Below are 13,002 nucleotides of genomic sequence, written 5' to 3'. Positions count from 1 at the left end.
GAAAAAAAAATAATAAAAAAATACAGTTATGTTTCTCATAAAATATACGTAAAGAAAGGCAGAACAGTCTCCAGAACAGTTTTCCTGGAGGAAAAGCTCCAAGTCAGCAGACCAAGCACTATTAAAAAAGCCCCAAAACAAATAGGAAAGCAAAGCAGTCAGTAGTTCTAATACAATATACCTACCAGTAATTCCTTTTCACAGAACTGAATAATCTGAGTAATACTCATAATTACAGCCACAGGACACCAATGTACCAAGATTTCCCTCTAGACTGCTAAAGGACATCATTTCTCTCCTCCCTTGCTCAGCCTCTGGCCAAAGATGACACTCTGGCTGCATTTAATCTTAAAGAAAGTGCATGAGATCCAGAAAGTGGCGTGACGCTCAACTCTACAGAAAATAAGTGTGCAGTAAAACCACACAAGGGAGGTTGCAAAAGAAGCCTCCCAGAGGGATGCTCCAGCCCAACTGCAACACCTAAAGCTGAGGGGGGGGGCGGGTTTTACTGCCACAGGCTTCTCTGTATCTTCTCAGCCATGGCAATGTGAGAGCATTCAGGGTTCAGAGTAAGGATGCCTCTCTTTTGAGATCACAGCTGGATAAAGCACTTCTGATCTGTATTTTAAGCGTCAATAAAGTGTTCTTGAGAACACATGGCGTTTTTGTGACCATCAGTACAATCAGCTGGGTGGAAATATCAAGGTCACATTTGAAAATAAGAACATTAAGTAGAGTAAAAAACTAATAGAAATAACCCTGGAAGACTTGAGAAGAAGGTATAAAAATTAATAACTTTCTCTTTTTTTAACCAGCCACATTCAGAACCAAGCATCTCCAAACTACAGCTTTCCTTATGTTTTTAATCAGACACAAGTGGACTGGAAACCAGAAGAGTCATTAAAAACACAGCTTGCAAGAAAAACAACAAACCAGCTATTGAGAGTTTTTGTTGTTTGTTTTCTTTGAACAGCCACTCAAATACGCCTACACCACACCTACACAGGATTGCCTCAACCCAACACACAGTCAACACCTCACTTTCAAGCTACTTCCTCTCTGTATGATGCTAGACCTCTAAACGCCAAGAACATCTAACATTGTTCAGCTTTATCATAAGTGGATGCTTTTGCTGAAAATTTCTGACCAGAGCCTAAGCGCTTAGAGCCTCAATACTTCAAAACAAAATTTTTACTGAGCAAGTACACACTGGTATTTTGAGAGGTTTATAATCACCCAGATTTGCAAGAACTTTTACTCAGGTGTCAAGAGAAATGTTGTTGGTACCACAGTACGACCTTTAGCTCAACATCTACCTTCTTCCCATTCCTAACAAACCCGGGGTCCCTATTCCCATACACTGGAGTTTGCTAACTCAACAGATGCAAGGGCTTGTTTGGTTCAGCTTCTTATCCAATTTGTTTTTCTTACAGTGGAAACACCATTTTCTGTACTTTTCATTCTCAGAAACCAGGAATCCATTTTTGACCACAGCAGACACCTGGCAAGGAAAGCTGCAGCCCAGAAAAATGACTTGTGAACAGTGAACACAAGGTCATGCACACAGAAGCTGTCAGATTGCTTCAACTGCGGACATGACTGACCACCTGGGCAATGCACCATTTGAAAAGTAAAGCAAAGAAACTACTTTTGATGCTACCACAAAGACAAAGGTTTTGGGGACATGGGGAGGGAGAGAAGTGGGGAGAGAAAAAGGGGGTGGCACGTGAGCCAGGGGACACATGCTTAGCTGTCTTCCAAGAAAGATATAATTAGACTGTGCAGCATAATATGTACCTATGAAAACAGTTTCCATCCCCACAAGATGGTACAGGACTGCATCACTGTGGACTTCACAAGTTTCCTTAATGGTTTCTGAAGTTTAATATAGTTTAAAGTGTTGAAATACATCCTTTGAAACCACACTTTTCTGATGTACACGATGTAGCTGTGTAATTTCTGCATTAACTTTTTAAGTGCATATTTTTTTTAGTCTGGTATTTCAGCCTTAAAAATAAAGCGCAAAGCCTCGGTGCTGCACATTGCAGTGAACACTGATACAGAACACAGCACTTCCTCCTAGTGTGCAACCTTTGGCTCCATCATCATAATGGGAAACCTAAGGCACATGTTCCCTCGAGCTGCTTGACACTGGCGACGCAGAGACACACTGCCTCTTACATGAATTACCTCGGGGTAAGCAGGCTGTGCCCACTATGCCCCCAGGGAGATGCTGTCCTGCTCATGAACAGTATGTACCTGGCTCCATTCCCCCCTTTCAGGCAGCTGAAAGGTCTTTCTAAAGCCTTTCAGTCATGGCTTACCTTTAAGGGCCCTATCCCCAGTGGGAAGAGAAGGCTCAAGCAACACTGCAATCACAAAACAAGCTCAGAATTTCAAGTATGCAAAAGGGCACTTATTGACTCCATTTCAATGCCAGTAAACTAACTTGGAAAAGATTTTACATTTAGTGCTCTGCACTAAATTGTTCCTTAGTCTATGCCATAAGCAAAAAAAGACCTTCCAAGCTCTCCAATGGGCACATTGACAGAATCCCAAGATAATGCCACCTGAAACACTGCAGAACCGAAAAATTTCATCTACCCTTCAACTTCACACTTTCATCAGGAGCAATTAGCTCTTCTATTCTCAAACTTGCCCTCATAACAGATCTGTTTCTTCTCCCCCCTGGGAGAGGGAAGAAGGAAGTTTGCTAAGTAAATAATAATTGCTAATATGCTAACAATTAAAATATTATTTGTTAATCATATGACAATCTTCTGAATACTCAATATGATTAAACCAACTTTAGTAGCATCCAAGTACCACCCACTTCTCCATCACTACTTCTTTTATTTTCAGTAGGAGTTCCATTTATTCTGAGACATTTAGATCTTTTCCAGCCTTCGCCCTCCACAGATTAGTCAACTAACTTGTTTCTCAGCTTATATGATCTGCTTAGTTTTTCCCAACTCCATAATGTCATCTAACATCAAAGAGCTGGGTGATACAAAATCTTGCTTGCAGCTTTCCTGCACAGTATTCGTAACACTATATTAATAATGTTTCACAGCACAACATCAGGATATTTCACCATCACTTTTACATCTCTGCGCTGCAACTAAGTAACTTTTCTACATGTATTCTGACATGATTAGAAGACTTTGCCACAAAACTGACTTTAATTTTAAATCTACTCTTTGCTGTAAGACCTTGCAGCTGTTTGCCTCCCTCTGGCTGCATGAAAAGACCATTGAGCAACCACGCCCATCCCTAGAATTGAGATGCACACACTGGAAAGTGTCATTTGCGTTCCATTCCTCAGTTTTCAGCTGACCTTTATTCTGGAAGAAGTATTTTGTGCTGGGACTGACATCGCAACCAGACTAAAAAAGTTAAACTAGCTATCAAATTTGTATTTAGAACTGGTCTAAGCACTGTAAATAGAAGCCACACATAAAAAACCCCTGCAACATTGTAGTTAAATATTAACATCCACTATCATCTCATTATCAAGAATAAGCCAATACTTTGTGGACTGGTATTTTTCAGGCTGCCAAAACATGCATGCACAGAACATGTTGCAGGCTTGAGAGGGCTGACATGGCAAAACCTAGTTCACTGTCTTGTTGGGCTTTTGTAAATCCTGGGGGGGAAAAAAAGAGAAAATGTCAAGCATGGCATAAAACTCTGAAATGGAGAAGGGTGAAGCAGTAGACAAGAGAAGAAAGTCATTGCTCATGAGAAATACTTGCCACCTTAGATAAAAAGATCAGACGCCTCAACTTTGACATGCAATTATTGCTGCCGTGACCTTGCCCTCTCATCATTTGCAAACTATGGCTATTGCAACTCAGGCAAGAAGAAAAGGAGAGGGGAAAAAAACCCCAGGGTCTGGTATTAATTCAGACCTAAATAAATATTAAGGGTAGAGATGAAGGGAGAAAAATATTCCACTTGTTTCACAAATCAGAAGGTGAAACTGGTCTGTCAAGCTTGTATTGTTCAAGCAGAAAAAGTTTTACACAGCCCTGGAAGACACAGCAGGGGAAAGGTCTTACAGTTTAATGTACAGTCCCTATCCTTAATAATATTTGTAGGGTGGACATTGCAACACTGTCTGCGTGTTCATGGACTTTGGCCTGAAGGCCAGGGGGAAAGCAGGCAGCTCCAGAGTGCTGTAGAATAGCAGGGAGACCATACTTGGGCCAAAACGAATTCCTCCACGGCTGTCTGGAGGCAAAGAACCTTTTTTAGGGAACCAGACCACCCTGCTCTGAAAACAATGCACAAGGGTAACTATAAATCACTTGCTGCTGGAGAAGGTGAACATACCACTTCCCTGCATTTCACAAGCAGCATTCCTGATTCTCACAGCTTTGCTCCTTGGGGATCTAGACAGGCATCCCAGAAATGAGTATCAGGATACATCCACTTATCTAATCTTTTGTTCTTGTGTTTCAGTATAACAACTGGCAATTGGGGCTCTCCCAGATTATAAGAAAAAATAAAAAACCCCAACAAAGCCTTGTACTACACAGTAAAATTCCCTATTCAGCCCATCATGCCCAGAGCACATTTATCCTCCCCTCATCAGCTCACAGGACAGGCAGGAGGTTCCAACCCAAGCATGCAAGTCACACCAAGCACAGCACTGATCCTTCTTTGTGGGAATAGCTACAAACCTATTGCGTGTTCCCAGAAGGTATGACATGGCCTGGATCAGCAGGAACAACTCAACACACATATTAATTCCTGTTGCCTGCCAGTTTTTACAGGCTGGTGTGGGGGCAGGCTCCCCAGCACCCATACTGGGTGTGGACCAGTGCAGTTCAGTAGCGCTGAGCAGTTATCAGACACTGAAATGAGGTTTGCCTGGAAGCCTCTGCAACACACCCATATGACATGGATTGAAAGGGTGTTGAAACTCTTTTCTCCCTCCTTCAGGTTCCTTCCTTCCCCCTTGACTTTAAAATGGTATTCAGAATGCACACAAAGTCATCTGCTGTCAAAAGTCAGCTGGTAAAAAATAGAAAAATAAATTACGTTACGAGAGTTAAGCACACACTTGAGTCGAGGTGACCAAAACCTGAGAGAAGCGGTTTTGATGGAATTCGGTGCAAGAACTGAACACTCAGCACTGCTGCAAAGCTGCAGCGTATTCCTACAACAGGCTACTCTGATCTTCTACACACTGTCTGCAGCAAACCCCAGTCCTTTGTTCTGTAGCAAGATCTCAGCCTAATTAATTCCACAGTTACTTGCGGGTAAGCCAGCGCCAGTCTGGCTGCGCTGAAGAAGAGCGGGAAGAGGAAGGAGTATGAAAGGGAGGGAGTGAGAGTAACTGTCCTGAGCAGGGATGCCAGGTAGGCGGGAAAAAATAGACTGATAGAGAAAACAACAGATGAGGTACACAAAAGCACTTAATCTCTTTCAGCATTTTCTAAATTTAGCAGCTCTCTAGAACTGATTTGGAAAGATTTAATTTAAGACTTTTCACCATTAGTACAACCAAAGTTTCGAACTTCAAGAAAATCATAAATCTCATGTTACTCCAGACATTGTTTCAGTAAGAAGTGAACCCCTGAAGTTTGGCTGTCCTGTAAGCCTCATCTCAACATTACCATCAGAACTGGCTCCAAATTACATGCCTTCTTGAGTGCCAGTCCCTTTCTTTGACAAATGCTCTAAAAAACCACGAGGTCACCTTTTATAATTGCAGTCTTGTAGCCAGGGTAAGAAGAGGTAAAACTGTTAGTGCACTTCAGAAATTTGGGGTTAGTCTGCCTGCACAGCTGGTAAACATCCACCACAGCCAGCAACTTCTGTCACAACATGGGCAGGGTCGGCATATTTAAATTATGTGACAGAGATACAGGATGTATTAGGGAGTGGAAACAAAAACAAACAGAACCCCATGCATTTCAAACATCATGTCCATCCAGGAGGCTAGAAAAAAAAAAAAAAAAAGGCAGTTGTTTGACATATGCAGAAAAAATTACTGATATGAAAGGCTCAATAGCAAGCTTTGGAAAGCTGAGAATGTCTTTAAAAGATTTCAATATGGAATTACCTTTCTGGAGGATCATTGTTAGTTCTAGCAGTGCTACAAACTATTTATGGTAAGCTGAAATCAGATTCCTGTAACTGAGACGCTTTATCTTAAGGGTGATAATAAACATGAACTCTACATACATTTCCTGTAGTGAAAAAGAATCCATGCCAGACGAAAACCCTAACCCTACCTGTGTTCTGATGTCAGTATCAGTCTTAATCCAGTCTCTGTTTTCTAGACCAACTGATTCAAAATACTTTGGCCAGTACATAGCACCCCCGAATATGTAAAACCAGTAGCTAGGCTCACTAAACAAGAAGCCTTGTGATATCATACTTGGTTATTTCAAACATCAGATTATTTACTGTTTGCAGGCAGAGGACAGTTCTTCACATGGGAAGTTGCATGTGCTGCTGCCAAAACAGCCATCCCCTTCCTTGATGCCACTCAGCCAGAAACTCACCCTGTTCTTTCAGGGTGTTGTTCGCTAGCACCCTGATAATCGGGAGACTCCATCACCACACTCAATGTGTGCAAGCAGGCCTCAAGGCAGCTGCAGGAGGACAAGCCAACAGCTCCCCTTTGCTTCCTCTTCGACAAAAAGATTTTTCAAGTCTGCAAAGGCTTAGAGCAGTACACAGACTCTTTATCAGCTAACTTGCAGAGGGAAGAAGAAAAAAAAGTTTGGGATCTCTCATATGGCTGAGGAAGACATGAAATAAAATAGCAGTAGACATTTGCTCTGGTCTGGCAGTACTTCTGGATACCTCTGACCACAAGGACTTGTTGACCCCTTCAGCACCCATTAGAAGCTGAGAGCCATTCCAAAGCTTTGGCTGAAAGAAATTTAGAATAGACTTTCTGCCCATTGCAGGTATCTGCCTTTCAGGTCCCTACATCCCCTTCAATCTGTTCAGTGGAAACAAAGTGATGTAGTATCTTCAATATTGCCACTTCTGACCCAACTACCACAGTGGGTACAATAACTCAAGGTTTTCATTGATTTGGGACTAGGTAGAAGCCAGTCAGCCAGAAACTAACACTGACAAGACAAATCCTGTCAGTTACAGGGAAAAAAAAAAAAAGAAGCACCAGCATTTCTAAAGTCTCTTTGTAGAGACCAGCCAACTGGAGAATACATAGAAAACAAATGAAATTACAGGCACAAATGTGAGGAGATAAGGGTGGCACAGTTCTTATTTTGGGAAGGACCTCGTCAGAGTGATCTCTTCAAAGTAATTAATAATTATATTCTGAAAGCCCCTTTAAAATGTACACCTATCCTCTACCCCAAAAAATATTCTGCCAGCTGTGCCAAATTTATCATTACTATTATCACAAAGAAATTTGTTTGTTTTATTATTTCTGGCTACTTGAGGATACCTGCAATAATCCCACAAGACAACACCACAGACTAAAGCACATGTTATGCACCCAGTAGAACACTCAGGAAAAGAAGAAAACATTTCTTTTAAGAGGAAGTTTTCTACCAGGCTGACAAGCTGAATCAGATGAAGGTGTGCCCAGAAAAGTGCCAGAACTGCAACAAAACCAAGGAGAAGGAAGACTGGGAGAGCACGGGCATCTCCCCTTGCAGGAGCAAAGAGCACCAGTCACAGATCCAACCAATCCATGTTCACCAAGACATCATTGCTCCTGGACCACTTGGCTCTTCTGACTTCAGCTCTGCTTTTTTTTGGCAGGGACAATTTTCTAGAGGCTCAGCCAAACTGGCATGAGAATGTTTGAAGCTGTGGCAAATAGGTAAAATGATTGCCATGTTACTTTGGAAGGAAGATGACTCAAACCAAATCAAGTGGGAAGTTGAGAGCCAAGCGAACAGTATTGCAGGAAAACAAGGCATCTGGAGCATAAAAGCAGCCACAACAGGAATTCCCTTGTGACTAGACATGAAATATTATTACATAATTGCTCTGAGTGATTAAAATGCAGCCTTCAACTAACCACTTCCCTCTTATGCCAACCCCAAGAGGTGGAACGATCTGGAATGTTGCAAGTGCACACAGAAGGATGCTGTACCATCAACCTCTGCAATCTAATCAAGCCCAGTCCTTGCCCATCACCAGCTTTTGGTCTCCATTATACAAATCATCATGCAGAACAACAAACAACCCCACCACTTAATGCAATCAAATACAGAGGACAGGTCATCCTAGTAACGGAGGGGAAAAACCAACAACCATCAATCCTGTAACTAAGAGCTTCCATGAAAATGTTGTCCCAAGATAACAGCTGGCTTTGCAGATGGTCAGAAGATGCAGGCACTACAGAAGTTAATGAGAGAGTTAGAAAAGTCCCTGCTGAGCACACAGAGCCCAACTTCCTGCTAAGCTTCATGGCTATGTGTATTTAGTTGTCATTATGTTGCTCATTGTGTTATGCTAATCATTTACCTGAAGCACCACTTTGCAAACGGCTAAAAGGAGATCTCAGGTTTCTCCACAGAAAAAAAATAAAACAGGTATTTCTCAGCATTTTTCCTTTGGACACTGGTGAGATACATGGACTATTAAAAAGACTTTTTTGTTTTAACTAGTATTTTGCCTAAACGCTAGTTTAGGATGTACCTCTCAAGAAATACACGTGCACTCTCTTTATAGCAGTATGGTGTTGTTGATACTGTGATAAAGAATAAATTAAAATCTTCAAAGAACCACTTAGGAGTGAAAAAGCCTTACAAGTGAATTGTGCTTTGGGAAGATATTTATGTACAAACCAAGCTAAAGACCAAGATTTATGTGCCAAGTCAGGACATTAGCTCAGAAGGGTGATTTAACATGGCCACTGGAATCCCTGTGGTTAAATTATGCATCTGACCTCTTCACTACATGCATTTCAGCAGTGTTAAATAATAAGCGCTATGTCCTTTATTACCAATTCCAGTTCTAATGACTGGCAGCACTATAAAAAGCACCGTTCCCAGTGACTCAGTCAAGGAGGTCAGGATAATGACAGCGTCTAACACAGCAATGCCAGTCTTCAAGGAAGGCACAAGACCACCCCTGGCTGCAGCAAACACTCAAAAAAGAACTGGGGCTAAACAAAGCAATGAGAAGGGCTGGAAACAGCAAGACCTCCACTCCATCAATCCCAAGCATGACACAGGCTGGGAGAAAATGAGCACTGGGAAAGGGAGACCTGAGAAAGCCTGGACAGGGGCACAGCATCTGATGAAGGGTGTACCATTAGAAGAGAGGCTATGGAGACAGTGGAATTTAACACAGTTAAGGACAGCTATCCTGCTCCTGAGGAATAGGGGGAACAGTGATGTCTCATACGCACATACGTCAAATATGCTTTGTGCTAAATAACCAGAATTGTTTCATTGTTTCTGAAGACAAAGCAATGATGGAGCATCCAGCAGCTATTAGCTCAGACCACTGAAGATAAGTACAAGAGGATTTACTTGCCAAACAAAGTACATTTTTTATTAATATACTTTTGGCTCTCTTTATGATATTTCAATATAACCCCTGGCTACTACACAGATGAGCATATATTAGACTAAGATTTAATAAAACTCTATTTAGAAAGATGAGAACATTGCATAATACATTACAGAAACAAATGTATTTTTGAGGAGAGTTAAGGGTATCTAAACATCCAGTCTCTTGAATTCATGCAGAGCAGCTCTTTCTCACAAAGGACAGTGAGATGCATGTAAGAGGAGTCAGCAGTTACAAGAACTGGTCCCACAGTATCAGAGCTCCTGGGGATTGATAAGAAATGAAGTCCAAATCAAGCTATGCTGATGTTCTGTCTGGGTTTTTCCTCTCTTTCTTCATTAGAATAAAAACAGGAAGCACACCCACCCAGAAAACCCCCAAAACAAAACCAAAGCACAAACTAAGGAGGAATCCTGACCCCGAGAAAACAACCTAATTATAATTACATGGGATTACAAATCAAAGCAAAAAAGCTGCCAGGCTTTTGGAAGTGAACATACAATAAAAATAAAAAGTCCACACTGGAAAAACCCGTAGTCTCAAAAGATGATTATTATTCTTTCTAATAGAAAACAAGACAGCAGGGGCCACAGATGTTTGTTTATCCCCTAAAATTGATCTGCCCTTTACCGCAAGTTCTTCCAAAGAACACTTTTTTTATTGTCTCTAAAGAAGCATGCAAGACAGCAAACTAACTCTCCCTTGACCTTTTGTGGCCAACTTGACAATGACCTTCAAAAGATTCAAATATTTCAAAAAAAATTTTTTAAAGTTCAGACTAAAAGAAAATATTTCAACATAATTTTTTTCATGCTAAAACTTCAGTGTTAAATTCCAAAAAATATTAATAGCTCAGTCTCTGGATGTAAACAAGAAAATCTGATGTTCTTAAATATCTAATTTTCTTACGTATTTCTGTGTCACAAACCATTTACACCCACCATGTGCCTGTGTTTCTCTCATGAAACGAGTGTAGCTGGGTTACCTCCCTTTTTAATCCATTCTGGGTTCAAGGTTTTGAGGGATTTGCTTTTTCCCTGTTGCACACTCTTTCAAGGGACACAAAGAGAAGTTGAAATGATTTTCAATGCTTCAATCTAAGTGCGTGCTGGCTGACTAAAGCACAATTATGCTGTTCATCTGATTGTTGTTGTGTTTCTTTATCCCAACTAGATAAACACAGCTAAGACAAAACACTGCTTCCAGGCAGGAAGTAATTTTTGCTGACTTTAGGAGGGGGTCTTGAGATTAAGGGAACTACTTCCCTGGTGTAACCATTTCATTTTACATTTCCAGGAGCTCCAGCTGCCGGCTAATATCAATAACGCCCATCTGCAGCCAGCGGGGCTTTCACAGGGCCAATATTATAAACAAGATAAAGCTTTCAGGTGAAAAGGAGGGGTGATTTTTTAATATGCACTACTCAGCAAACATGAAGCAAGAGCAGAAAGTGACACATTCTCTTCACTAGAAAATTTTCACTTTAGCCATTGCATGAGGAAACACAAAACAGAGCAGCATGCACTTTCCGCCTCTGGAGTAAAACAACTTGTGTGAGACATTTCTTTAACTGCTCTGCCAAAACAGTTTTCAAGAGAATAAGTACAAAACCGGAAGAATTCATGAGAACTTTGTCTTATTTTACTCACAACAGTCACCATTTCTTCAGCTTCCCCAAAAATCAACCTGGTTTTTGATGTGTAGGGCTGCTTTAGTATACTTGCATAAAGATCAGCTGGAGCCCTCTCCGCAACACTTTCCCCTTATCAGCTTGGGCACATGCCTTCAGCATCTTTCCCACAGACACCCAGAGGGAGCAGGACAGTACCAGGAACCCAAGGAGACACACAGGATCCCATTTCAGGACATAACTTTGCAGCTTAGTGCTGCAGTGTGCGGGTACAAGTCCAGAGGCTCGACACCTGGTGTGACACTCAGGGACGGAAAGGGCTGCGCGGATGTGGGATTTATTTTCTCCTGGTGGAAGGGTAACCCACGGGGACGTGACTGACCCAGCTACCGCACGCAAGGACAGATCCGTATCGTGTCCAGCTACTCCCCTTGCATTGGAAAAGAGCGAGTGCCGAGAGGGTCCGCGAGGGCTGGACAGGGAGGGGGGCCGAGGGAAGTCGCCTTTCTCACCTTGCTCACGACGTTTTGGACGAGGCCGGCTCTGATGCGGTAGTGCCACTCGCGGCAGCCGCACTCGCTGGCGTTGCCCCCCGCAGGGGTGGGCAGCACGGGCGGCGGGAAGATGCTCCCGTTGCCGCTGTGGTTGGCGTGGATAGGCGCCAGGGTCCCGCTCCAGTTGCCCTGCCCGTCCGCCTCCCGGCACCAGAAATCGGGCTGGTCCAGGAGGAAGGAGTCCGAGAACTTGCTGAAGCCGATGACGAGAGCCGGGACCCAGGTGAGCAGCACCAGGGTCCGCTGGTACCGGCCGCCCAGCCCCCCAAGGAAGGGTAGCACCGAGCCGTCATAGTCGAGGAGCAGCGGGCTGCAGGCGGCGGCGGGCGGCGGCACCGGCACCGCCTGGATCTCGGCCCCGGCGGCGTTGGCGGGGGGCGGCCCCGAGGGGGCGGCGGCGCCCCCCCCCACGGCCCCCGGCACCGAGCCGTTCTCCTCCGGCAGCGGCCGGCCCCCGCCGCCCGCCTCACGGCGTCGGTCTATCGCCATCCAGCCGCCCGGGGAGGCTCACATAGGGGGGGCCGGGGCAGCCCCGGCTCCCTCGCGAGTCCTTCCCTCCCTCTGCTCCGCTCACGCACACACACACCTTGCAACGTAAGATATTGCACACACGCTCCCAGCCGGACCGGCAGGAGACCGATGGGGGAGGGAGAGAGGGAGGAGGGGAAGAAGGACAGGGGCGAAGAAAGGGGGAGGCACCGAGGGAGCCCCTCGCTCGCTCCGTTCCTCACCCGCACCCTGCGGCCACGAACCGCTGCAGCTGCCGGCGGTGCCCCCCCTCTCCTCGCCTGTGCGTCAAGCTGCACTCATCCCAGCTCTCCCTTCCCCCTTCCGAGAGGCACCGCCGAAAATAAAAGGAAGGATCCAGCCGGATCCGAGCATGCAATGGGCCAAAGGAGAGGAGGGAGAAGGCGGGGAGGTTGGAAGAGAAAAGAGAAAAGAAAGAAACCAGCCACCCCGCGAACCAAGCCCTGCAACAACAAACCAAGCAAAACCGGTGCAGCAAGGCACCGAACACGCCTCCTCTCCCGGTTTTGGTGAGGAGGGGGAGGAGGGACAAGAGGGAAGGCAAAGGAAGGAGGAGAAGAAAATAACAGCTCCCGACACGGCTTTCCCACTTCCCGCACAGCTAAGGGCTCCCCCCCGGTCGCGGCAGCAGCGGCGGCGGCAGCCCCCAGCACCTCCCCGCCGACCCCTCGCAGCCCCGCGTCCCGCACATCTGGCTCTGCAGCAAGGGGCCCCGTCGACCCCTCCGCGGCCCGGGCCGCGGATGCGGACACCACCGCCGCCACCGCT

At 44.7% G+C, this 13,002-nt stretch overlaps 1 protein-coding gene across 2 annotated transcripts in view; it reads right to left on the bottom strand.

The window, feature by feature from the left end:
- SLC22A23 (solute carrier family 22 member 23) overlaps positions 1-12,195 on the bottom strand; it is a 108,780-nt gene extending 96,585 nt beyond the window's left edge. For both annotated transcript variants that reach the window (XM_032116448.1, XM_032116456.1), the window contains exon 1: positions 11,665-12,195. In XM_032116448.1, the coding sequence (XP_031972339.1) occupies positions 11,665-12,195 (531 nt within the window). The remainder of the gene's footprint in view (positions 1-11,664) is intronic.
- Positions 12,196-13,002: the final 807 nt, after the last annotated feature.

The sequence above is a fragment of the Corvus moneduloides genome, chromosome 1 (genome assembly GCF_009650955.1).
Source record: "Corvus moneduloides isolate bCorMon1 chromosome 1, bCorMon1.pri, whole genome shotgun sequence".
NCBI classification, from domain to species: domain Eukaryota; kingdom Metazoa; phylum Chordata; class Aves; order Passeriformes; family Corvidae; genus Corvus; species Corvus moneduloides.
Note: the sequence above shows the minus strand (reverse complement) of the source record. Positions and strands in the feature narration are given on the sequence as shown.